This window comes from Meleagris gallopavo, chromosome 1 (genome assembly GCF_905368555.1).
Source record: "Meleagris gallopavo chromosome 1, MGAL_WU_HG_1.1, whole genome shotgun sequence".
Taxonomy (NCBI): domain Eukaryota; kingdom Metazoa; phylum Chordata; class Aves; order Galliformes; family Phasianidae; genus Meleagris; species Meleagris gallopavo.
Window position 1 is genome coordinate 95,485,203 of NC_139404.1, and position 25,100 is coordinate 95,510,302.

General features: G+C 37.1%; 1 protein-coding gene across 6 annotated transcripts in view; it reads right to left on the reverse strand.

Moving 5' to 3' along the window:
- ROBO2 (roundabout guidance receptor 2) overlaps positions 1–25,100 on the reverse strand; it is a 459,965-nt gene that overhangs the window by 114,335 nt on the left and 320,530 nt on the right. For all 6 annotated transcript variants that reach the window (XM_031556589.2, XM_031556590.2, XM_085241102.1 and 3 more), the window contains exons 6-7: positions 14,989–15,116; positions 11,634–11,645 (exon numbers count right to left, since the gene is read on the reverse strand). In XM_031556589.2, the coding sequence (XP_031412449.1) occupies positions 11,634–11,645; positions 14,989–15,116 (140 nt within the window). The remainder of the gene's footprint in view (positions 1–11,633; positions 11,646–14,988; positions 15,117–25,100) is intronic.

The window sequence follows — 25,100 nt, forward strand, 5'->3', positions numbered from 1 at the left end:
TTCCCTCACCTTGTTTTATCTAGCATATCTGTATGCTATCCTTTCAGATGTTGGAAAGCAGTAACGTAGTAAACAGTATGTGTATCTGTTCATTCAATCATATGGGAAGGGAGAGAAAGTTTTTTAGTTATGAATTAGAAAACTCCATTCCTGAATGCATACCTTACACTAAGGCATCTCTACAGTTTTGATCAACCAGTTAACGAAGGTCACTGAATTGTTTCAGTGTTTGCTGCTCAGCCACAGAAGTTCATTTTCCAGGATATTAACATAGAATCAATAGCAAACTCAGAGCGGAAAGCAGAAAACTTCTAACTTCTTCACAGAACAGATACTATGCATGAGACAGTGCAACATTATAGATGGACTCAAGATCATAATCTTCCTATTGAGGCTAAGAACGTGGTGTCAGAAGTCATCTCCACAGATCATGTCTAAGCATAATAGGTACTTCACTGGCAGCCTTGGTTTACCGGTGCTTAGTGTTACAGACAGTGCTCTGAGACATCACAACAGAAGGAAGAAGGCCATGGCCTCTCCGTGAGCTTATCTTTCAAATCATATAACCAAATAAATGCAGGTAGATAAGTTTAAATGTTTATCTGAAACATCCTCACATAAGGCTGTACAGTAAGTCAATACTTCAAAACTCTGAGTGCATGTACTTAACAGGATTTTTTGTTGTAGTAGACTTTCCAATGACCAAATTCAGGTAACTTAGTGAAAGCACAAGAGACAAACTTACTAGTTCAATCTACAGTTTGGATCTACTCCTAATTCCAAACATCCCTCATTTTCTTAAGGACAGAAAAATAATCCTTTATTTTGCAAAAAGAAACATTGAAAAGAAACAGGAATTAAGGTGGCGTCTCAGTCTGGATAACCCAATTTGTATAGGTTGACCTTATTGCCCTGCTCTCTCCCTGTCACACACCAAATCCCCTCTGGCATTTACCATTCTAGGTGAACATGAGATGCTGCCTCAGAGCAACAGGTTTAGATTTTCTAAATCTAAGAAGGCTCCAGTAGACAATGGTGTATGATTATGTACAGATCTGTTCTCTAGCTTTTCTCTGAAGAAGAAATTACTAGAAATTCACTACAAAACAAATAAATGAACCAGAGCTTTAAACTAAATATAATCTCCTAATCTCAAGAAAAACTCGCTTTTATTGGTCTTTGCATTAATTAGAACACAAAACCAGTCCCTCCAGTCAAACCATTTAATAGTATAATTTTAAGGAGTATGAAAAAAAAATTTTTGGAAAACTAAAACTTCATATATGTTTTTTATTTATTCAAATAAGCTCTGTAATGAAAGAAATCCATATTTGCTTCAACTTGCCATCATTTTCAGTTTTAGTTCTGTTTACAAACAGATAAAAACGATACGTTATAGCATGTTTTCACCATATCAATTTTATCTATCAAATTCCAGCTGAGTAATGAGAACTGACAACCAAAAGTAACAGTTAATACTTGTAGGATAAATTTTGGTCAAGTACAACTACCAAATCAGTAAGACTACCATTATCTCCAGAAAATGCAATGTGATCCTATTCAGGGACAGCAAGACTTTGATTACAGAATAAGCACTTCAGTTTTCCTAAAAAGAGAGTTCATTACCTACATACACAGATGCTGTTTATAAGGTAGATAAATATTATTACTCATATTTTGCAGAAAGGTTAACTAAAAACATGACTCCCTCAAAGTTCAACATTGGCAAAAAACCTTATTCATGTCATTATTGCTCCTCTCAAAGGAGAAACATTTTAGAAGTCTGAAAAGGTACAGTTAGATATGATTCGGCTGTTAAAGAACTATGAGCTACTTTAATGCATAATTCAATCTAAGCATTAAAGTGATTAGAAGAATCTTGAAGTTGAAAGAAAAAGAAGTTGAAAAAAACTGTTAGGAAGCAGGAAACCAAGTGCTATGCCTATCAAACTATTGCCCTTCATTGTTTCAGATGTAACATTAGCTGGATTGGAATAAATAGTGGAAAAACTTGTTTAATTGTCGTTTGAAAGTCAAAGACAATGGCTCTCGGATTCCAGGGCACTGGGCAAAAATATGAAAAAAAAACCAAAAAACAACAGATTGAGTGCATTTCCTTTTTTTTATTTTTAATAAATTTTGAAAGTACATAGGAAATTAGATTTGATTTCTGGCAAATTATGCTCTGATACTGCATTCAGCAAGTGCTTGCTTCAATCAATGTCACACTAAAGCTCTGTTATGCTAATAGTGGCTCATGAGGGTGAGCAGGATGATATGGAAATCAGATGGTGAACATGAATAGAAAGCATAGGCCATGTACAAGGTGGGCTTTGCAATGAAGGGATGGGGAGGCCCTAAGGTTAATCACATCATGTTCAGAACTGATTTTACAGCACGGAACAGTATTCTACGGCAAGAATGAAAATAGAGATAGAAAAGTGTGAGCAGTAGTTAAGTATTAGTTATTGAAAATGGTAACAGTGCTCTCTGCTGCACTCTTTCTAAATGTCATTTTAGGTGTCACTGGATAGATCTTTCATTATACAAATAAATATATACAAAGGTAGCCTCTGCTCAAGTGTCTTAGAAAAAAAGAAGTTCAGAATAGAAAGAATATTACAAAATATTTCTCAATTCTTTTCCAAGGTAGCAGAATCTCTTATATATTCTCATGGATTACATTCATTTATTTACCAGTATTGTCTCTGGATACTAAGGGTTATGCTGAGTCATCAGGAGCTGATAAAACTGCTGATGTAGAAAAGCTTGAACAAGACAGTGAGTTTATTCCTTCTAGGTGAACTCTGGTCAACTGATAAGAAATGTGGCAGAAGATGACTCAGAAAATGAGAGGAAAATTACTACAGAAAAATGTGATTTTAAAGTAAATAGCATTGTGAATCCCTTATATAGTACCAGCAACATTTTCCTACAGTAGCACAATTTCCTAAGCTAGTGTCAAGCTTTGCGGCTCACAGTGAACACAATAATCCTAAGGGAATTCCATTATCATGACTTGCTCACAAAGCTCCATCAGTCCAGGTGCCCTGAGGTACATAGATTATATAGCTGTGATTTTAATCAAAAGTAGATATCATACCAAGTCCAGTATTTCTACTGCAAGCAGTAAAGGAACTGTAACAACAGAAATTAATAACAGTAGGGTTTTTGTTGTCATCGTTTGTTTTTCCTAACATCCTCAATTATCTAAGGCACTCACTATGGGATTAATTTTTTTCTAATGCAAACAATTTTCAGATAATTGAAAGTTTAGTAATCTTTTAATTAATTATATGTACTAGGGTCCCTGCTGAAGTTAGTACAAATTCTCCTACTAACTTACATGGTCTTCAGATAAGAGTCATTGTCAAAATAATGTTTCACAGAAAAAATAGTGACTACAACAATTTTTTTTTCTTTTTCTTAATGAGAGGTGAAAGAAGTATTAGAGAATCAATAAATAACATGTGCTAACAGTTGTTTATATACTTTGACATATAGAATCTTTCTTTTATTCCTGGATGACCTAAGAGAAAGAAGTGGGATAAATCTATGCAGTGCAAAAAACAGGTAGAAGATAAACAAGAATGACTTTTTATGATGGAGTGATGGCATAGGCAGACAAAGGAAAGGTAACTGATGTTGTCTACCTGGACCTGTGCAAGGTTTTGACATTGTCCCACACCCACATCCTTATCTCTAAACTGGAGTGATATGGGTTTGAAGGGTGGACTATTTGGTAGATAAAGAATTGGCTGGATGGTCATGGCCAAAGGGTGGTGGTCAACAGAACTACTCAGGTAGAGACTGGCCATGGGTGGTTTCCTCCTGGTGCTCTTCTGCATCTTTATCAACAACCTAGACATTGTGACCGATTGCATCTTTGGTGAGCTTGGTGATGACACCAAGATGAGTGGTGCAGTTCATACAATAGAGGGAAAGGATGCTATGCAGAGGAACCTTGACATACTAGAAAAGTGTTGCACTTGGGCTGGGATAATCCCTGGTATGTAAATAGATTAGGAAAAGAACTCCTCGATAGCAGCCTTGTGGAGAAGGATTTGGAGGCGGGGTGGTACTAGTGGATGAAAAGCTGGATATGAGCCCAGAAGACCAGCTGTATCCTAGGCTGCATCAAAAGAGTGGTGACCAGCATGATGAGGGAGGTGATTCTCCTCTATTCTGCCTTCGTAAGACCTCACCTAGGGTACTGTTTCTAGGCCTGGGGCTCCCAACATAAGAAAGATGTGGAACAGTTGGAGTGATTCCAGAGGAGGGCCGTGAAGATGATTAGAGGGCTGGAGTACCTCTCCTACAAAGAAAGGTTGAGGGAATTGGGCTTGTTTAGCTAGGAGAAGCAAAGGCTGTGGAGAAACTTCATTGAGGCCTTCCAGCACTTGAGTTTATAAACAGAAGGACACTGATCTTTTACATGATCTGATGGTGATAGGACAATGGGGAATGGCTTTAAAATAAAAGAGGGGAAGTTTATGTTGGATATTAGGAAGAAATTTTTTATTCAGAGGGTGGTGAGGCACTGGAACTGGCTGACCAGAGAAGTTGTAAATCCACATCCCTGGAAGTTTCCAAGGCCAGGATGGATGCAGCCCTGGGCAGCCTTATGTAGTGGATGGCAATCCTAACTATGGCGGGGGTTGGAAGCTTGTGACCTTTAAGCTCCCTTCCATCCAAAGCTGTTCTATGATTCTATGGAAAAGCAGATTTGATATTCCAAGTTTCTTTGTCAATTTCAGTTAAGATAATTGTCAAATCTTCATTTATCACTGTTATAATAAAAGTTGAAGTAAAAAGAAAAAAAAAAACCCTACAATTTTTTTTTCCTCTCTTCCCTCGGTCTAATCCCAATACAGTAAAATCATGAGAAAAATTAAAATAAAAATCCAACTCTGTGTTCTACATAGTTTAGAAAAAGATGTCTACATTTTCCCCCCATTTGCAGTCCTCTGAATTCATCAGTGGCACCATTCTTTGTTGAGGAGACTCTTCTTTGTTGTCCAGTATATTTAAGCATCAAATTTAAACATCTGGTCTAAATTTCATCTCAGCATTGGACTACAGCTTGCTATTTGCACTTCTGTTTTATTATATCTTGTCCAATCATCTCCTCTAAATGGCACTTATACTTTACAGATGCTTCTGGAAAATCTTTTCTGGTAAGTACTTCACTTAGTTTTGATATATACATAGAGAAGCAGCACTGATTCTGACTGCTAAATGCTTTATATTGCTTAAGACTTTCTCTAAATAAATGCTTGCTTTCTTCTTCCTTTTAATTTTTAATTTTTATTTATTCTCCTCAACTGCCTGAGATTCTGGTTATAACCTTTACATCGATCAGATAGGAAAGACATACTTCCCTAAATTTGTAATACTTTAGCCTACTTGCTAAAGTAAACTGAACCAATAGATGGCTTGTGTCTTTCTTATACCTTCTGTGAGCTTAATAAACAAAACAATTTACCGCGACAAAAACACATGTAATCTACTATAATTCCTTTTTCATGAGGGATGTGGACTGCGTGTGCCTGGCAGTGTTGCTTTTCCAGGAGGTTCCTGCAGTGTGTGGAGGATAACTTTCTGATGCAGGTGGTGGAGGAATCAATGAGAAAAGGTGTGGCACTGGAGTTTGTTCTTACAAAAAAAGGAAGGATTGGTTGGTAGTGTGAAGGCTGGGGACAGCCTTGTATGCAGCAATCAGGAAAGCCAACTTTGACCTCTTCAAGGACCTACATCATTTAGAACACTGGATGGAGAAGGTCCAAGAGAGTTGATTGACATTAAGGAATCCCAGATTCTGGAGATAAGAGGGAAAGTATGGAGAAAAGAAGACTTCCCTTTGGTCAAAGAGGATCTGGTCAGAGATTGTGTAGGCAAACTTGATGCGTGCAAATCCATAGGCCTAATCAGATGCACATGAGTACTGAGGGAGCTGGCAGAACTGACTGCCAAGCTGCTCTAGCATTCTGTGATGTCATGACTGGCTGAGTAGATGAGGGGAGAGCAGTGGATGTTTTCCACCTTGACTTCTGCAAGCCTTTTGACTTGATCTCCCATAACACCTTCATAGGTAAGCTTAGGAAGATGGGAGAGATGAGTGGCCAGTGAGGTGGATTGAGAATTGGCTGACTGGTAGAACTCAGAGGGTTGTGATCAGCAGCAGAGTCTAGTCGGAGGCCTGTAGCTCGTGGTGCTCCACAGGTATCAGAACTGCATCTGGTCTTGTTCAACATCATCATCAGTGACCTAGATGAAGGGATAGAATGCACCCTCAGCAAATTTGCTGACAGTACAAAGCTGGGAGGAGTGGCTGACACACCAGAAAGCTGTGATGCCATTCAGCAAGACCACAACAGGCTGGAGAGTTGGGTGGAGAGGAATCTGATGAGGTTCAACAAGGGCAAATGCAGAGTCACACATGAGAAGGAATAACTGCATGTATTAGCATAGGTTAGGGTCTAACTTGCTGGAAAATAACTGTGGAGAAGAAACTAGGTGTCTTTGTGGACAACAGGCTGACCATGGGCTAGCAGTGTGTCCTTGTGTACAGGAAAGCCAATGGTATCCTGGGGTGCGTTAAAAAAAACATGGCTAGAAGGTAAAGAGAGATTATTCTCCCCCTCTACTCTGCCCTGGTGAGGCCACATCCAGAGTACTGTGTCCAGTTCTGGGCTTTCCAGTTCAAGAAAGATGGGGAACTTCTAGAGAAAGTCCAATGGAGGGCCACAAAGATGGCTAGGCACCTATAGCATCTTCCTTATGAAGAAAGGCTGAGAGACCTGGGTCTGTTCAGCCTGGAGAAGACTGAAGAGAGATCTTATCAATGCCTATAAATATCTACAAGACAGGAATCAAAAGGATAGGGCCAGTCCCTTTTCAGTGGTGCTCAGTGACAGAAAAAGGGGTAATAGGCTAAAACAGTAACACAAGAAGATCCATAGGAAAAATGTCTTTACTATGAGGGTGACAGTGCACTGGAACAAGCTGCTCAGAGGTGCTGTGGAGTCTCCTCTAGAGATATTCTAAACCCTCCCTAACACTTTTCTGTGTAACCTACTCTGGGGAATCTGCTTTAGCACTGGACTAGATCATCTCCAGAGGTCCCTTCCAACCCCTATGATCCCATGAGTAAAGAAGGCAAAGAGAAAAGGGAATGGATGAATGTACTGATTTTCATCCACTTCTTGAAGGAAAAGTAACAGATTTCACCTTTTTAAAAAAGTGAAGTTTGCATAGGGAGCAACACATCAAAAGACTCCTTTTCATACACTGATTTTCAAATACTTATGAAAGTAATCAGAATCCACTGAAGCAAGAAAAGAATTCCTACAGATTTGAGCATACATAATGAACTCAGAACAGCTAAAAAAGATTTATACATCAAAACTCTCCCAAGCTAGAGTTCAGCAGTAAAAATAAAAAGCTAAATGAAATCAAACTATCAAACAAAAAAGAAAAGAGAGAAAAAGAGGCCCTTTATCACTTCCCACACTCACTGTAACTAGATTTTCTGTAACAGAAACAATATGCGTATAGACACATACTTAGTAGACAGGGCACAGTACAAACCACTAAAACTTCAAGTGGGCAGTCATCTTCCACATTTCTGTTTTTAATACTATCTGGTATACCCAAAAGACTTGAAGAAGTTGAAAATGGAGTTTCGTGGGCCAGCCCTTAAATGTTTGATGGTTAATGTGTTCTGGCCTATATAACCTAAACATATTTCTGTGGTACCTTAAGTCATTACAGAGATTCGAGCAGAAGTCCAGCTAGCACAATTTGCAAAAGTATAAACGCTAAAAAGTTTAGGATTTTTTTTTTTTTTTAAGTGCTCTTTAAAAGGCTACAAAACATCAAAACAAGTCAATTTTGTATTTTCTTCTTACTGGTATTCACAGGCCTAAGTATTTCATTCTATGGCAATCTTTTGACTTTAATCTAAAGGATTTGCCAAGTGACAAATAAGAAAAATGCATTGTTTTTTCACTTAAGGAAGAAATAAATGCAAGAAGTCTAATGTTTATTGGTGCACTTACCACCTTCTGAAAACTTTATATGTGACAGCAGCAGGCAGACAAAATATATATGATATAGATAGGTAGGAGATTTCTGCCGCTGAAAGATGGCATGGCAGTGCCAAGCGTGATCTCATCTCTTCTGTCACACACCAATTGTCATTGCTGATATAGTTGTATAACACCTCAGTGACTCAGATGAAGGTGATAGTTTCATGAATACACTAAAAATAAAACTATTCTCCTTTAAGTCAGAATGAAATGGAAAAGGATAAAGTTCTTTCTCAGCTATCATCTAAACAATGTGATTTCAAGCCAGAAAAACTAATATAACCTCCTTTAAAAATAGAGTCCTTTCTATTTTATTTCATGCTGCATCACTCTGAACTGATCATTAAGGCATGCCTGTTGATTTATGACCTGAAAACTTCCCACTATATTTAAGTAAAATGTAGTGACATTTCACTTACATATGTTTAGGTTGCATTTAACTAGTATGAAATTTTGGATATTCGTGGTAAATGTCTTATCTGTTTCTCTCTCCTCCAACATGGTAGGGAAGTAAAGTTAATGTAGCTTGGTTGGTCTCCCCTTACTTTGTTAATTCCAGATAATTTCTATCCAGATGGCAAAATTATCTATTTGTTGCCTATCGCTATTTTCTAAGATGAGTCACAGCAAATTAAGTACACTTGACTCACTACAAAGAAATTGAAATGCAAAGAACTGTATTTTGACCTGGACATAGTTGAAAACAATTTGTAAACAGTACTTTGTCTTTTGAATGACCTTTTTGCATTAACAAAAATGCAACTGAAGCAGTAGACATATTTTCATAAATCTTCTATTTGAAGTTAGTTTTAAGACTCCATCTCAGAGCAGTATAGCAACTGCTTTTGAAAACTAGACCAGTGTTACTTTTAGGTGGAATTATAAGAAACTTCCGAGCCCCTCTCAAATTCTGTGCTACTTTTTACAGTTTCTCTCCTACGTGGCTACTGTGAGAAATACAGCAGAGAGACAAAGTGAGAAAGTATTAACTTTCTCATTTAGAAAATTCATCTAGCATGTGAAGTAATGGAAGAAATAGGGATACATGTGGATAAATATTTTGTTTCCCAAACCATCTATTGTAAATCTTGTAACAAAGAATTTCAAAAGGTTATAAATAAGAAAACAACTATTTCAGAAATGAGCAACATGTTTATACCTAGCAGCAACTCCAAGTAATCTAGCATAGAGCTATTAAATTCACCAGCTGCCATCCACCTCAGGCAGGATCATACCTCATTTCATCTATGTAGTATAGATCGTATGTTAATATCTGCTTGAATCAAACATGATCATTGGCAGAAGTAATCCCAACTCCTGAATTTTCCATTCAAGCTGAAATTTAAATGAAAATGTCACAACTAATAGAATATAAATATTTGGAACAGGTAAAAACCAAACAGGTAAAAACTAAACAGAAGATGAAAATGATTCAGTTCGCAGTAAGAATTACAATCGTGGAACATTAAAAATATGCAAAAATATATGTATCTCTTATTCAGCAACAGGCCAATGAAACAACATGTTTTGTTCTTTATAGCACAGTAAAGACAAAACATATCTGCTTTGAAATGGAGGTAGCAATGAAAAGCAGTCGTATTCAGATAATATGTAGGTATCAGGAAAGAATACAAACTTATAAATTGCTCTCCTTCAGTTTAACATACACAGAAGTATAAAAGTATACTTCTGGTAAAATGTCACCTTCCTAAATAGCTGTGAGTGTAATAATATTATGTAGAGTTTGCTTTAGCTTCCTTTTGTAGGAGAGGTGAATTTTGCTCTGCATTCAAGTCAAGTCTCTAAACATAGCAAAACATAAAAGCTACAAGATTTGACTGGCCATTCCTGTCAGATGACAATTTTAACAGATCATTTGAATATTCTGGTGGTGAAATGATGGTAGAGAGAGAAGTTACTTTGTTTTGTTCTACCTGGCTTTACATTTTCAACAGCATAGGTAGCTGCCTGCTTTGCCTACTTTTGAATGAAACAGAGATAGGAACAGTAGGATGAAAAGGAAGAAAAAAGTAAAAGCGTGCCCTATTATATGGTGAGCAGGGTCTTTTCTACAGGTAGAGGATTAGATATAAATGACCAAAGAAAGCATTCTACTTATATACACTGCAACCACTACACTTCCAGAATAGGAAGGAAAACTGTTTTTATAGGTTTACTTCAGTTTTACTGTTACAACTCCTGGGAATTAATTTATTGAGAACTAGCATAATCTCAAAGTAATACAGTAGGGACTCAGGTTTAAAGCTTGCTATCGACTTTCTAAATGGAGAACTGTGAATTACTCTCCTACATGGGGAATTCTCCAAGATAAGCACTAAAGTGACTGCAAAGGTACATGGCTTGGCTCTATTCACGATAGTTCAAGCAAGCTAATGAGCATGGGATCACCTTAGTTATGGACACAGATGCCTAATCTTGATCTTATCTTTAAATTATTCCAACATTTCTTCCTCCAACTTCATAAAGTGAAGACCTGAGACAAGGTCAAAATCAAATGCATTTCTAAAAAAAATGCTAACTACATAGAGACTAAAGCTCTTGGCAATTTCTGTAAACACCAGTACAGACTTCTCACACTAATAAAATAAAAACAAAAACAAAAAACACCGAACAGAATAACTATATTATTATTCTAGAAGATACATATAAATGCAAACTGCAAAAATCAGAGGAGCAGTGCAATAGATTAAATTATTTAAAAAGTCCATACAGGTACAGAGTAAAGATCCGTGAATGAACATTAAATAAGTTCAGGATATTTGTGAACACCAAAAGTGAACTGCAGCTAGTGGCAGCTGCAATTTTTCCATTATACTCAGTTAGATTTCTATAAATTTTTAGAAGTAATTTCAAAGGCATAGGAAGGAATCCAATTTTCAAAATAAGAATTCAAAATCCAGAGACTCTCTTCCTCCGGACTTGTTATTCAGAATAGTCACAACCTATACAGTGCATTCCAGAATGCACTCCAAGTTGACCCAAGGGTGAAAATCAGTGATGAACTTTCTTAACAAGCACGGAAATCTACTCCATCCCCTCTTCAATTTCAGAACTATTTTATTTCAACAGTCTTTGAAAGACACAAAAAAGAAAGGACATGCAAAGCCTGTGCTTTTACTGCTATGCAATAGAGGCACAATGAGCTGATCATTTAGGGCCTGATAGAAGCTCACCAAAGTCAATACAATCCATTCTGTTGATTTCAATGGCTTTTATACCAGGCCCCTAAATTGTTAAAACTGTTTAAAATGTCTGAATGATTTTGGCTCAGTATCACCACACCCGTTCAGTTTCACTGACTGGTTATTTCTTGGTGATTTGGCAAATGTATTTATGCATGACATAGCAGAAAATAGAAAGTTCAGAAATAGCACTTCATCAGTAAAAATCACTTGCCTGGTGCTATAAAGTTAATGCTATTCAACACTGGCTGCTAACTTAAGCCAGTTAAATGCTGTTGCAAATGAAAGATGAAGCATTGCATGAAGCCATGCTAAAATGGATAGAAGGATGGTTACTTACCAACGGGGCGAGCTGTTGACATTACAATGGTGTAGTGAGAACATAAAAAAGAAATTAAAAAAGAAAAGAATATCTGTCAGAATGCATGACGTGTAATGTTACGTTAAACTATGGATACTACCATGATTGCTAACCCCTCAAATGACAGCCTAAGTAAAATATTCACTATTATTTCTGTTTAGTCACATGTTACTATTACCACATTTATTTGAGCATAGTATCTGAGCAAGCTGACTGGAACCATTCTCTGAGAAACATTTTTTGTTATCTTCACATGCCATCATCAAGTATCACTGCTAGTGCCTGATAAAAGAGAAATCACTTGCATTAGAAAAAACTTTTAGATCCTGATGAACACATCAATTTAAGCTACAGACTGCCAAATGTCATGCCAGTAGATGCAATGCATTTACTTTCTGAGTCAAATATCAATTGAATTTTAAGCATGGTCAGTCACTACAGCTGTGGGGTCCACAAAAAGCCCAGGACAATTTTTCTCGTTCAATAACAGGCATGAAGGCTTACAACACATTGCTTTTTCCTCACTGACAAGACTGATGAAAATATAACAAATAGGCCGCAATGGCCACGGGGATTTCAACCTAGAATCTCCCAAATTACAGCTTAGGAAACTTCTACTTCCTAAAAAAAAAAAAAAAAAAAACAAAAAAAACAACAAATTGCTGCTGAATGATTGACAGGTTAATATTGTTTCAGACTGATATCAAGACTGAAAGCTGTTGCTGCAACAAATGATTTCTTGATGATAGCAACAGCTGTTTATTATAGTTGTGTTGGGAGAGAGGACTGCCTGTCCCTTTGCTAATAAAATGCAGACATCCCCTTTCCCAAGAACAAAAAAGCTGGACTCAGGTCTGCAATCTGGTTACATGAAACTTCCCTTATTTTAGCAGTAGAAACAGTTACATATTTCTGAGTAACATTATTTACATATTTATTTACCTATTTATTTTAAAAGAAGATAATTAGCTCTATATCCCTATGTTCAGACTAGGGCCAAAAGCGAAGACGTGCAGATCCCTATGTAGTGCAGCATCCAAATATCGTTTTTGTTCTCAGCATTTCTGTATCTCTATTCTTACTTTGTCATATTCACTTTAATTACTTCAAGCCTACTGCCCTTTCTCAAATCTATTTTGAGACATTCTGATTTTTAGTATTATGACATATTCCTGGTCTCACAGAAAGATAAGGAATGAGTGATGTGCATCTTTCTAAGACAGAGCCTGAACACTGAATCACTGAATTCAAATTCTGTTATCACTTACAACCATGTAATAGTTGTACAACAGTAAAACAGTGAACTCCCTGACTGCATCCTCATTCATTGCTTTGAGAAGGTGGAGCTGTGATGGAGGTAGCTAAGGATTATGCTGTTGCTGCCAGATTTGCAGTCAAAACTGCAGAAAAAAACACGCCCAAGGACCTTCAAAGTGAATTTTCAAGTGCTAAATGATTTTCTCCTCCATATGAAGGATGATTTTCCTAAAATCAATTTCAGACGAAATTGGTGAAAGTTTAAGAATTCAGAATTAAATCTTCTTTTAACTAAAAGGAACACCATATGTGGTCCCTTTTCAGTCAACAGGAGTTTATCTGGTACTTTGTTTCCAGGAAATACCGACTAATAACATTTCTTCACTGAATTTCTTAGCTTTTCTCATTTCCTGTTACCCTGAACATTTAATAAGCTTATATCATCATGGCTTCCTTTATGTTGGATAAACACTATGTATTCGAATGTAAATTGCAAACCTCGGGGAGAGTAGTACCCAAGATAATGAGAGCCTGCTTTTACTGTAGGAAAATCAATTAAATTACATGTTTTGTTTGTTTGTTTCACCTTAATTTGATCAAATTCAAGCTTCAGTGATTTCAAAGGATTTTTTTTTTGCTTGTTTCTAGTTATTGTTCATATTACAAGTCTATAATATAAATAAATATTAAAAGCCTGCTTCAGTGATGCACACAGTAGACACAGATCTAGGCATGTTTAAAGGCTACTAAATTGGTTGTCAGATATATTGGATATCATGATTCTGCCTGTGACAAAGGAGCAGATTTAGAGCATTTCTTGGAGTTCAGTGTAGAGACTACTTTTCTCACATTACAAATGGAAAAACAATCTCTTACACAAACATGTAACAGGTAAACCTACTTCTTCAGATGAAAACAGGAAGATCTACATTACCACATATTACCTAGAGCGAACACTGAGGCAATATTTTAGCAAATGCATTATCACAATATTCTCTTTTCTTTGTTATATACTAACATCTCCCCCTCTACAAAGCCATTTGGTGCTTTTTTGCCCTTTGAATTCAGCAAATTAAACTGAACTGTGTCCATGCATTAAATGGATGGAAATGGAAGCTGGCCTCTTGGGTCAGTTGACCCCTGTTCTAATAAAGCAATCCACTGAGACTTTGAACATTTGATTTAACGTGTATGAAAAGAGAAGCACAGATAAAGCCAAAAATGTTTTTATTAACCTTTCACAGCTCTACTGAAAACTGTCAGCATGCACCACTAAACTGTGAAATAGTATCTGCATGATATCCATTGTGCCAAATCGTAGCTTATCTTTTGGAATGAAGTAATAACTATTATAATCTATTTACTAATACAGAAATATTGTCCCACAAACTTTTTCTCTATATATAATCTTTGGCATGTCCATATCTACTGTCACAAAAGACATTTGGGCAGCTCGTTGTTCTGCTGGTGTTAAAACCTTTTTACCATATCAAATAGCACCCCATAAACAATGAGTGGATACTAAGGACTGGGAGATATTTTAAGACAGAATACATTAGTTTTTATCTTGTATTACTTACAAAATTAATTAAGATTTTCTTTTTCCTTTGACTGGGATTTATCTTACAAGTAAAGAATAACAGCAGGGAATTCAGTTATGGAAGTGCTAATAATTCCATTATACTATGTACATTACGTTTGAAATTTGTAAACATACTGCACTCCTTATATTTATTAGGGAATAGAACCATAATAACAACAATTTAAACTGAATTTTTACTTATGAAAGAGTGTCCGTGTAGTTTGTTACTGCTTGCTTATGAAAACATATGCATCTATTCTTCAATAAAAAAATATTAGAACAGATCATTAACTGCTGCGAGATCCTATCCTACTGAAGTCAACTAGAATTTTGTCACAGATATCACTGGGAGCAGGATTTCAGATTTGTAGTAAATCAGTAGAGCACCAACAGGATGCGTGAAAACCAAACACAGCAGGTAAGGATTTGGCTCATTTTGTCAGAAAGCCATTGATTCATTCAGGACACAAGCTCTCTCTCCTCAGGAACACTCACCTCGCACAGTAAGGGTAGCAGATGCTTCCACTTTTCCAACTCGATTCTCAGCAATGCATGTGTAGGTGCCTTCATCTGTGCTCATAGCCTTCTTGATGCGCAAAGTGTAGTCATCTTTAATGTCATACCTGTGTTGCAAAAAAAAAAAAAGAATGAAAATATTTTGTAGTCGACAGAAATGTAGAGAGAATCTTATCTGGGATATGCTAGTCTGACTCTATCTTCGATTCAACTTTTGAAGATAAATTATTACCTAACATTAGATAATTCCACCAAGCATTAATCTCTGTGACATTTTTATTGCACTCTGCATTACTTAGAAACTTTACATAAAATTAGTATTTCTGTGCTCACTCAGTATAAGGGTTTTATTAATATCTTGCACTTCATCCTTGATCTAGAGTAATGTGATAAAATTAAGCTATCAGACATCAATTATCAATAAATGACAGCTCAGGTTTCTCACACCTTTAACTTTGTGAGATACATATTTTGTCTTTACCTGATTTGGAATTTTTCCTTTATATGTAGTTCTTCACTATAGCAGCAACCCCTTAGGAAAACTATGCATGTTGGTAGGATCAGACTCTACAATATTATAAACAACAAAAATATATTTAAGCTCTGGAAGGTGACATTTATGGAAAAGGCAGATTAAAGAAGATTTATCAATTTCACAGAAATACTACAGAGTGATTCATTAAGAGTGAACAATAACATTCTCTTTCTTAAAATAAATTTGGAAGATTTCAATTATGTCAATTTTGTTTGCTTCTACTCTTGTAATAACTGTAGAATTATGAGAATGTGTAAAATTTGAAAAAATAATGTATGGCAGCAAGCTGTGAGCATTCATTCACAAGGCATTCACAGTGGCTCAATCAAGAACAATAGAAAAATATTATCTGTTAAATAGTTACCAGCCTGTAAAAGTCTAGCTCAACAAACTATTTTAGGCTCCGATCCAACCTCATTAAGTCAACAGGATACTTTATCTTGAATGAAATTTATTTGCCTCCTGAATCAGGAAAATACCAGTTTTCAGCATAGATATTTTGCTCTTGAAATACCCTCTTGAAAATTACTTTCAACAACATTTCTTCTAGACATACGCTAATGATATCTTAATTAAGGTCGAGATTTAGCTTCATATTTTCATGCATCAAATAGTGAAAAAGGCACATGAGACTAAAGAAAGATCTAGACCTCAAGATATATCAGTAAATGTTTACTACATAACTTCAGAAAAACTAATTTACGTTCTCTTTGTCAAACAATAAAAACCCTGCCTGCAAGCTTGTTTAGCAAACATACTGAAATGATAGAGAAGAACATGCTTACATGTTTTAATGAGTAAGAATGTAATGCTATTATTTATTGGAACGTTGTGAAGATCTTTATGAGTATTTTTAAATGCTTCGGGAGCATCACGTGTATAAAACATGCATTATATTGGCTTCTTTATTATAGCTTTGAAGCAAGAGTATTGTATGCTAATAGACATAAAAGTATCTTAACTCAAAGAGCCCTATATGCTGCTCTGCTATGTCTAAGGAGAGCCCACAACATCAATAAGATTAACTTTGTTTCATGAACATAGAGAAGTCAAAGTATTTTCTTACACTCATCACAATGCACTACAGTTTCATTCCATACTCAATAAATCCATTCTAGTCATTCGCCACAAATTCAAAAAGACCAAACTATGGCTAACTGTTCTGTCAGAAAAAAATAAATAAATAAACAGATCACATCCCTTTCATTAGGAGTTCCACTTAACTGTACATGTTTCCAGCAGTGTGCCCTTGTGGCCGAAAATGCCAATGGCATTCTGTGGTGCATTAAAAAGAACGTGGCCAGCAGGTCGAGGGAGGTGATCCTCCCCTTCTACTCTGCCCTGGTAAGGTCTCATCTGGAGCACTGGGTCCAGTTCTGGGCTCCCCAGTACAAAAAAGACAGGGGTCTCTTGGAAAGAGTCCAGCGGAGGGCCACAAAGATGGTGAAGGGCTTGGAGCATCTCCCCTATGAAGAAAGGCTGAGTGACCTGGGTCTGTTTAGCCTTGAGAAAAGAAGACTGAGAGGGGACCTGATCCAGGTCTATAAACATCTAAGGTGTGGAGGGCAGAGTGTGGAGAGCAGAGTGGCGAGGCCAGACTCCTTTCAGCAGTGTGTGGAGACAGGATAAGGGGAAACAGCCAGAAACTGGAGCATAGGAAGTTCTGCACAAATATGTGCAAGAACTTCTTTATGGTGAGAGTGATGGAGCGCTGGAACAGGCTGCCCAGGGAGGTTGTGGAGTCTCTTTCTCTGCAGATATTCAAGACCTGCCTGGACATCTACTTGTGTGACCTGGTGTAGGAACCTGCTTTGGCAGGGGGGTTGGACTTGATGATCTCTGGAGGTCCCTCCCAACCCCTACAATTCTGTAATTCTGTGATTCCTGTATGTCAGACTTAACTAATGAACAAGAGATATGTCAATGGGAATAAGTAGAGTAGTCAGAAACTTCTAGGGACTATTTTTTTCTAGCAGAGTACTACTGAATGACAAAACAAACTTATGACAATAGAAAACTTAACATTTATTTTCTAGATTGGTTCAGAGCTGTTCAGCTACTCATTCCAAAGCCATAAGCAGCTGGGGCACATTTCATCCTGACTGTACACAAATTATGCAGTTCTGCATTCTGTGCTGCTCTTGTCAGTGGCAAATAGAACGACTGTTTCGATAATTGGGAAAAGGTAAACGATCTTCTCTAAAACTCTCAAGAATATGACATCATATCCACAACAATGGAGTAATTATTTATCTTTGGCCACCACAGAGTCGCAGACAAAAGAAATTGCTTATTTTCTTGACACACGGCCAGCTGCAGGGGACTGAAAATATGAAGTGGTACTCACCTCCTGTGAGATGACAAAACTAAGATCAGCTGTAATGAAAATATGAGTTGGATATAGGAATCACATTTATAAAGCTGGGCAACAATTAGACACTAATTTTGTTACAATGGCTTAAAAAAAAAAAAGAAAGAAAAGATAAATAACATCCCTGTGGTTCACTTACCACTGCTGAGATAAAACCAATAAAACCAGACAGGCAACAGGGCTGTATCTGATTGGCTGGCTGCTTAAACTGGGATGCAGGCAGCCTGGGACAGGGCCTGACAGTCTGCTGTGGGCTGCAGCTGACTCGTTCTTCATCTCACTGATGCGCTGGTACTGATATGCCAGCCAGCTGCCTTGGAGGCTTCAGCAGTCTTTATGCTTGCACCTGCCAATCATGCAAATTGTGCAAAGGCTGCTGGGGGAAAAAGCCAGCTGCATGGCATGCCAGGACGCAGAGAGGGAGCACAACCATAATCTCCCACTTGGATTGTGAAATGAAGGAAGCAGTAAATGTGTCACTGTCATGGCCCAGTTATCAATTACTTCAAGGAGTGGTCCTGCTCTCCTAGCCTGCTTCTCCAACAAGACCATACTGAGTTTTTGGACCACCCTGGCAGAACATGCCGTCTAGCAATTGGATTCAAACACAGATGGGCCCACGGGATAGCATAACCATCTGCTGTCCTGAAGTACTGATATGCTGCCCCTCAGTCATCTGTTCCTCTCACACTGTCCCTAGAAGTCACCACGGTTCAGTGAGGAGCTTTGACAGATGAAGCAGGCAGGAAGGGATAAGAAGAAAACTGGTTTTTAGCTTTAGTTGATCTATGTATAGCAGAACAAAGAGCTTGTGTGAGAAAGGTACCGTGAAGTAACAAGATGAGAAGGCTGAATGTGGTTGTATCTTCTAAGTTTCTCAAGCAAAATCTGGAATAGCGTTTGATCTCCTCTCAATCCAGAGCTTCCTATGTGCTCAACAAGATGTTTCCATCTGAGTTTCTGGAGAAGTTCACTCCCATCTGGATCAGTTCCAAGCTAACACTTAGGAATTGGGCTCAGGGCCTCTTTGACTGTCAATGCCACTCAGACAGAGGTCAGAGGCCAGATTCCTGGATTGATGGTGGGGCAGCAGAAAAACAGAGTGTACCAGTTATGCTGGTGTGCTAAGAAGGCAGTGTCTTCAAAATATGTGCAATGTCAAGAAACACCTTCCCACATATTACCCTAATACTGCTGTCTCTTAACCAAGTAATGCCAACATTCTGCACAAAATGTAGGGCGTCAGACATCTGCTACATGTGTTTATGGCCATCTAATTGATTTTAAATACTTCCCTTTGTTAAACATTTGGAGGTGCTTAACCTTTCAGTTTAGCTGAAACTTCAGCCATTAAATTGAACTGGAAGAGGGCTTTCGAACAGCTAGTCCCTGCATTAGGATAAAACCCAACCACTTTTGGGTATTGTGTTACATAACTTCTGCTATAAACAAGTAATTGCTCACATAGATCTGTCTTTAATTAACTAAAAGGAAGGGGGCCAGGCGACTGGAAAGGGAGAAAGAAACAGAGAAAACAACAAGCAGATGAGAAAACACTGCTGGTGAGGAAATTCTAATAGAAATTGGGTGATTTTGAGTGAAATCTGGCAGTCTCTGGCACAGATGAATACATTCATTGTTGCTAGTTTTGATTAATGACAGTTGTACAATAGTGTGCTGACAGTCACTGCCATACAGACACTTTTTTTTTTAATATGAAACACTGCTGAAAATGCAACCCAATCAGATTTGGCCCCTGAACAACATGTGCTATCATCACTGTACCGTGAATTGAGATTGATTGGTAACCAGCTGTGACAAAGTGGGAAAAAGAGCCTTGTCTTTTTCAAGAAAAGAAAAGAAAAAAAATAATAAAAAAAACCCTGATTTGTGTCAAAACCATTACCATCTGCTCAACCAAATAACAAATAAAACAAAACACATTAACTGTTCTTAACCAGCACAAATTAAAATACTGAGGTTGGATTCATGCACTGGCTTAAGGACCTAAGAATAATCTTGAATTACACTGTTTTTGTCGCAGTTTGCAGGGTTTCTTTTTCATACATTCAAAAGTGTATTTGTCCCTATTCAGCCACCAATCTTCCATGGCTATCCAATAAAAAAGAGAGACACAGAGATAGGAAATAAGAGAATTCAGTGAAATTAAAGAGATTTAGCAGTACGTTTTTTGCATTTGATATACATTCTACTGAGTGCTTCACAGAACCCTAAAATTTCCAGATTTTAACAAGCGTGCAGGCAGTTACGCATGAAAATATGTGCTTATTTGTCTTCTGCATGCACAGGTAGCACAGCTGTGTGTGCAGATGGAGTCATTACATTCCTAGATATCCAACTAAGTCTAACTGGTGATACACTTTCTTCAGCTGTGCATTTTAAAGTTATGAGATTGTATTACTATTTTCAATGAATTCAACAAATTCAAATTAAAAAAGAAGATATTCTTCCTGCTGAAGGGAGTCTGCAAGAGTCACATCTTAATTGGTGTAAACTGATGTCACTGGCCTCAAAAAATTACATCAATTTATATCAGGCACTTATTTTCTTTGTATTTAAGTTTTGTAAGACTTTTTTTTTTTTCTTTCCTGTTTTTCTTTTTCTTTTTCCTTTTTTTTTTCTCCTCCTCCCTCCCCCCTTTCTTTCCTTTTTCTTTCCTTTTATTTTTTTAGAGATGGCACAAAAAATGCAATACGTGCATACAAAACTTGAAGATTACTCACAATACCAAAGAGAGATGCTACTGGCCCAAAACAGTAAACATGATGGAGTTAAGCAGGCTCAAGCTTCCATCTTCTCTTCTTCTTTGTGGTTCTGGCACTTCACTTTCCAGCATAGTGCCACAGCTTTTCACTGGCTCCTAGACTTTTTGAGCCAGATGGAGGAAGAAGCCAGACTGTAGTGAAGATGAGAAGCATGAGACCGTTATCTGCTTCAGCCTTGTGTGGTACAGAAGCAGAAAGAAGAGCTGCCATTCCCATCAGGTAAGCATTTGTCCCTACTGCCAGCTCCCTTAATGAAACATTTGTTTTACACTTACAGCTCATGAGGTGATAAGCAGAAGAAGAAAGATGATGCACAAACCAATGTGAGTGACACAGAAAAAGATAAGGGAGCCCTCTCATTTTTGTTCCCTAGTAAAAACTGAATCAGAGACAGAGAGCACAAAAATGCGTTTGTGTGTTATGGTCCTAAATTACTTTCTTGTACGACTATCATCTCGGCTGCTTTTTGCTCAGTGGCTCTAAGATGTAGCTGAAGGCTATGGTAGATTGACCAATTGAGGGGCTATCCCCAAGTGCTGACATGGCAGCTGCCACTCACACACGTTTGAGAGAGAGAGTTTGCTGATTCCCATTTATTCCTCGGCTATGCTATTCATACCAGAGAAAGGTATAAGACAATGTGACATTACCTTGAATTTCTTATCGTGAGGAATATATCATAATCGTTTATAAAATGGTTTACTGGCTTCATGCCAACAAGCCAGAAAAGAGTTAAGTGATACAGGTTACTATCCTTTATTTTTAATTAAAATATACTGACAGCAGATTCTGCTTTAGTCCAAAATCTTTTATGGGTTTTAACCAGAAGATTCTCTATAATTTTTTCTGGTTGACACTCTCAATTGCAATAATATAAAACACAGGACCACACTCCATTATCCCTTAAGCCAAGGCATTCAACAAAAGGGCCTAAATCTCATAAAAGATGAATGCAACAGCTACAGTCAGTGTGCCAATATTGTGAAAATATCCCCATGTCCAAGGAAATTATGTTCTCTGACTTCTATGGAAGCATTACACTATGCAGCACTACCCTTGTGAATGAACACACATGTCAATGCACTTAATTAGTATTTCTCAAAACCAGCAGCCGTGAGCTCAGAAGAAACCCAAGAATGAAAAATGGGACTCTTTTTTTATTTCCACTAAAATAATTTGAAAACACATATAAGTTCAGAACAGAACATGTTTGGGAAACTGTGTCTTAGTAAACACTCTAAAATGACAAAGGCTTTCTTTTGTCTCTACAACTCTATTTGCACAGAGAAGTACTCATAAAGAATTACCACATGATAATTATCCAAAATGGGCTTCTGATTTGATTTTAGTTCCAGACAGACCTCCATATTTGAAAAGCTTGAACCTCACTAGAAGTATGAGCTAAGAGACCATGTAATGACTTGGCATGGAGACCTACCCTCCTGTTGACAGAAGTAGTCTGTTACCTCACAGTTGAGACACATTTGTCTGGCAGTTGGGGAGGTTTGTATTATTAATGCCTATATCATATATTAATGTCAGAAAAACCCTTGATACTTAGGGTTATCTGCTCAGCACATCACTGAAATTAATTTTAAGGAGGTTAGTTTTATGGAAAAACAGTGTTTTGTTTTTTCTTACCGTAAGAACTGTGTTCCAGTCCTTGCAACTACCTTTTAAGCAACTGAAAAATAGTTCCCAAAGCTAAAATTTTAATTTTAATCTTTCACTATTTTCACACTTTTCTTTCTTTTTTTTTTTTTTTTTTAGCTGAGATGACAAAGTTTATATCTCATACAGGGATAGAGTATACCTAAAACAGAAGAAATCCCTCTAAGCCAACCATTCCAGAAGCATCAATAAGTTGTAGTCACAGCTCTTGAATTTTACTCCTGCTTGAGTAAAACTATCAGTTTCCCTTTCTTGAACATTTCCCAGAAAAACAGCACACTTTTTCATTCTATTATATTTAATAGTCAATAAACTGATAATACTAAGCCTAAATTGTTTGATATCTTTACGCTTCTCAAGGAAACATACTACCTCAATATTTTGAAGCTTATACATGCAATGTATAAACCATGTGAGTAAGAAGCTTTTATTTGTTATATTCTGTTTTTACAACACTGAAGAAAGATTCAAGCACCGGAACAGGTAATTTGAGCAAAATTCTACATCAAGTTTTCTTGAGTCTCCTTCCCGACAAAAGTACTTACTTATTTCTGTCTTTCATGACTGGAATATTCTGAAAAATCCATGTGTGAGGACCTTACTGCCAGTATTAAATTTTCTTTCAGAACTCTATTAGTGACTCTATTAGTTTTCAAACATTCAACAGTTTTAGGATGTTACATAAGAGAGGATAAAAACTAAACAATTCACTAATGGCAATCACATTTCAAGTGCATCGCCACTGATCACTTCATAGATTATCAGTGATTCACTCAGCAAAGAGAAAACATGTAGGCTGCTAGTTGACATGATTCCTTTATGGTTGCTATATGTGGGGCTGTAAAACTATTTTTCCAACCTTAACCCTTATGTAAACAACTGGAGACCGTTTTCATGCACCCGCAAACAGACTGCATGAAACAATAGCTCTTCTTCAGCTGTGGCAAGATCTGACACTTAACATGAAGCTAATTTAAATGTCAGTTCTATTAACCATTTCTCTGCTGCTCAGTCTAGCACAAGCACGTACCAAACACTCCTGCTCACAGCATTTAATACTTCATGCAAATAAAATGCAGATAACTGCTGGGTTAGACTACAGACCTCTGGGGGTAACTGTGGGATGATAGATCTACAGGACATTATTCAATGCCATGCATAGAGAGATTTCAATTGTCAAAAAATACTCTAATTCACACTTTCACATGGCCATCCATTCCTCAGGAAACATAAGGAATATTTTTCCACTTACAGATTGAGAAGGCATCACTGGAAAGCAAAACATACACCAGAAAACAGAGATACTGAATAAAAAGAACCAACAATTAGATATGCCATTTTGATGCTACATACAAAAACCAAAACCAGTTTCTGCCTTTCTTTTACTACGTCATCTCTCTATCTCTAAACAATCTCTCTGGCTTTATAGGAGAATTTTCCTCAAATAATTCAACATAACAACTAAACACACACCTGCACTGCATGCTGTTGAAATTCACTTGTGCTCTGGTAGGCAACACAGCTGCTTTGCAAGTTGTATTATAGCTTGCCCTGTTCCAGCCATGTACTGATTAAACCCAACATAACAACATCCTCTGCAAGCTGTCTTTATTCCCTCCATATGTACATAAGAGTACAAACAACATATTAAACCTTTTTCTTCTGCTGTCTCCTTTTGACATGCTATTAAGAACATCCAATCTTCTCCCTTATGTTCCTCATAGAGGGAGCTAATCTCCGTTTGAGTCCTGGCTTAGAAAACAAAAGATGGGCGTACAAATCATACTGTTCCTAACCAGAGGTGATGAATAGTACATGTAGTATAGCTAATATGAAAGACATCCTATTTTCCTGACCCTTTATTTAGAAATGCTAATTATTATTAATAGCAACAGAAATTTGCTGATGTAACCAAAGATTATATCCATTATAGTACTAAAACACACTCTTTACTCTAATTAATTTTCAATACACATTAGACTGCATTTTGTTACAAACTGCACAGAGATTAACTTGACCAAAGCACACAGTACTGCAGTGTTATTAGCTCATATTTCATTGAAAGGTCATTCTCCCCTTGGTTGTGTCTAGAGGAGGCTGTAGTTAAATACCTCACTATCCCATCCACAGAATATAAATAGAATTATTAGCACAGTGTTTACTCACAGAACTCAAAGTTTCACCACTTCTTAAAAACTACTGTCTCTCTGGCTTACAGGGACTTATCTTGTGATCATGCAAAAATACAAATGCAGAACACTTCCTGCCATCAGACCTTTTTTGGATGACCTCTTAAAAATATAGCTTTTCAGAGCTTACTGAGGTAAGATTCTCTGTAAAAAGCATTTAAATTTGTTTCAAAGATTTGTACCTGGAAGACAGGTACACAAATTTTGTGATCTTCTCCTCTTGATCCCCCAAGAAGCCATGGAAAAAAACACAGAAATTGCAGTACTTAGTGAAAATGCACCTATCAGAAGTGTGACAGACAGAATTTCTGTTCAGCCTATATGTATGCAATTATGTTTTAGGCACAAGGGCCAGATTGAAAAACATAGCAGGATTAATATCTACAAAGATTTTATTTGGAGCTAACATATCTATGAATAAGTTTACTCTAAACTCTCAATTGTAGTTAAGGTTAAACATTAGGGTTTGTCATTTACAGCAATTAAAAAAAAATGTTTACAGTTCTCAGCAAACAATGGACTTAAATGTATAGAATTTT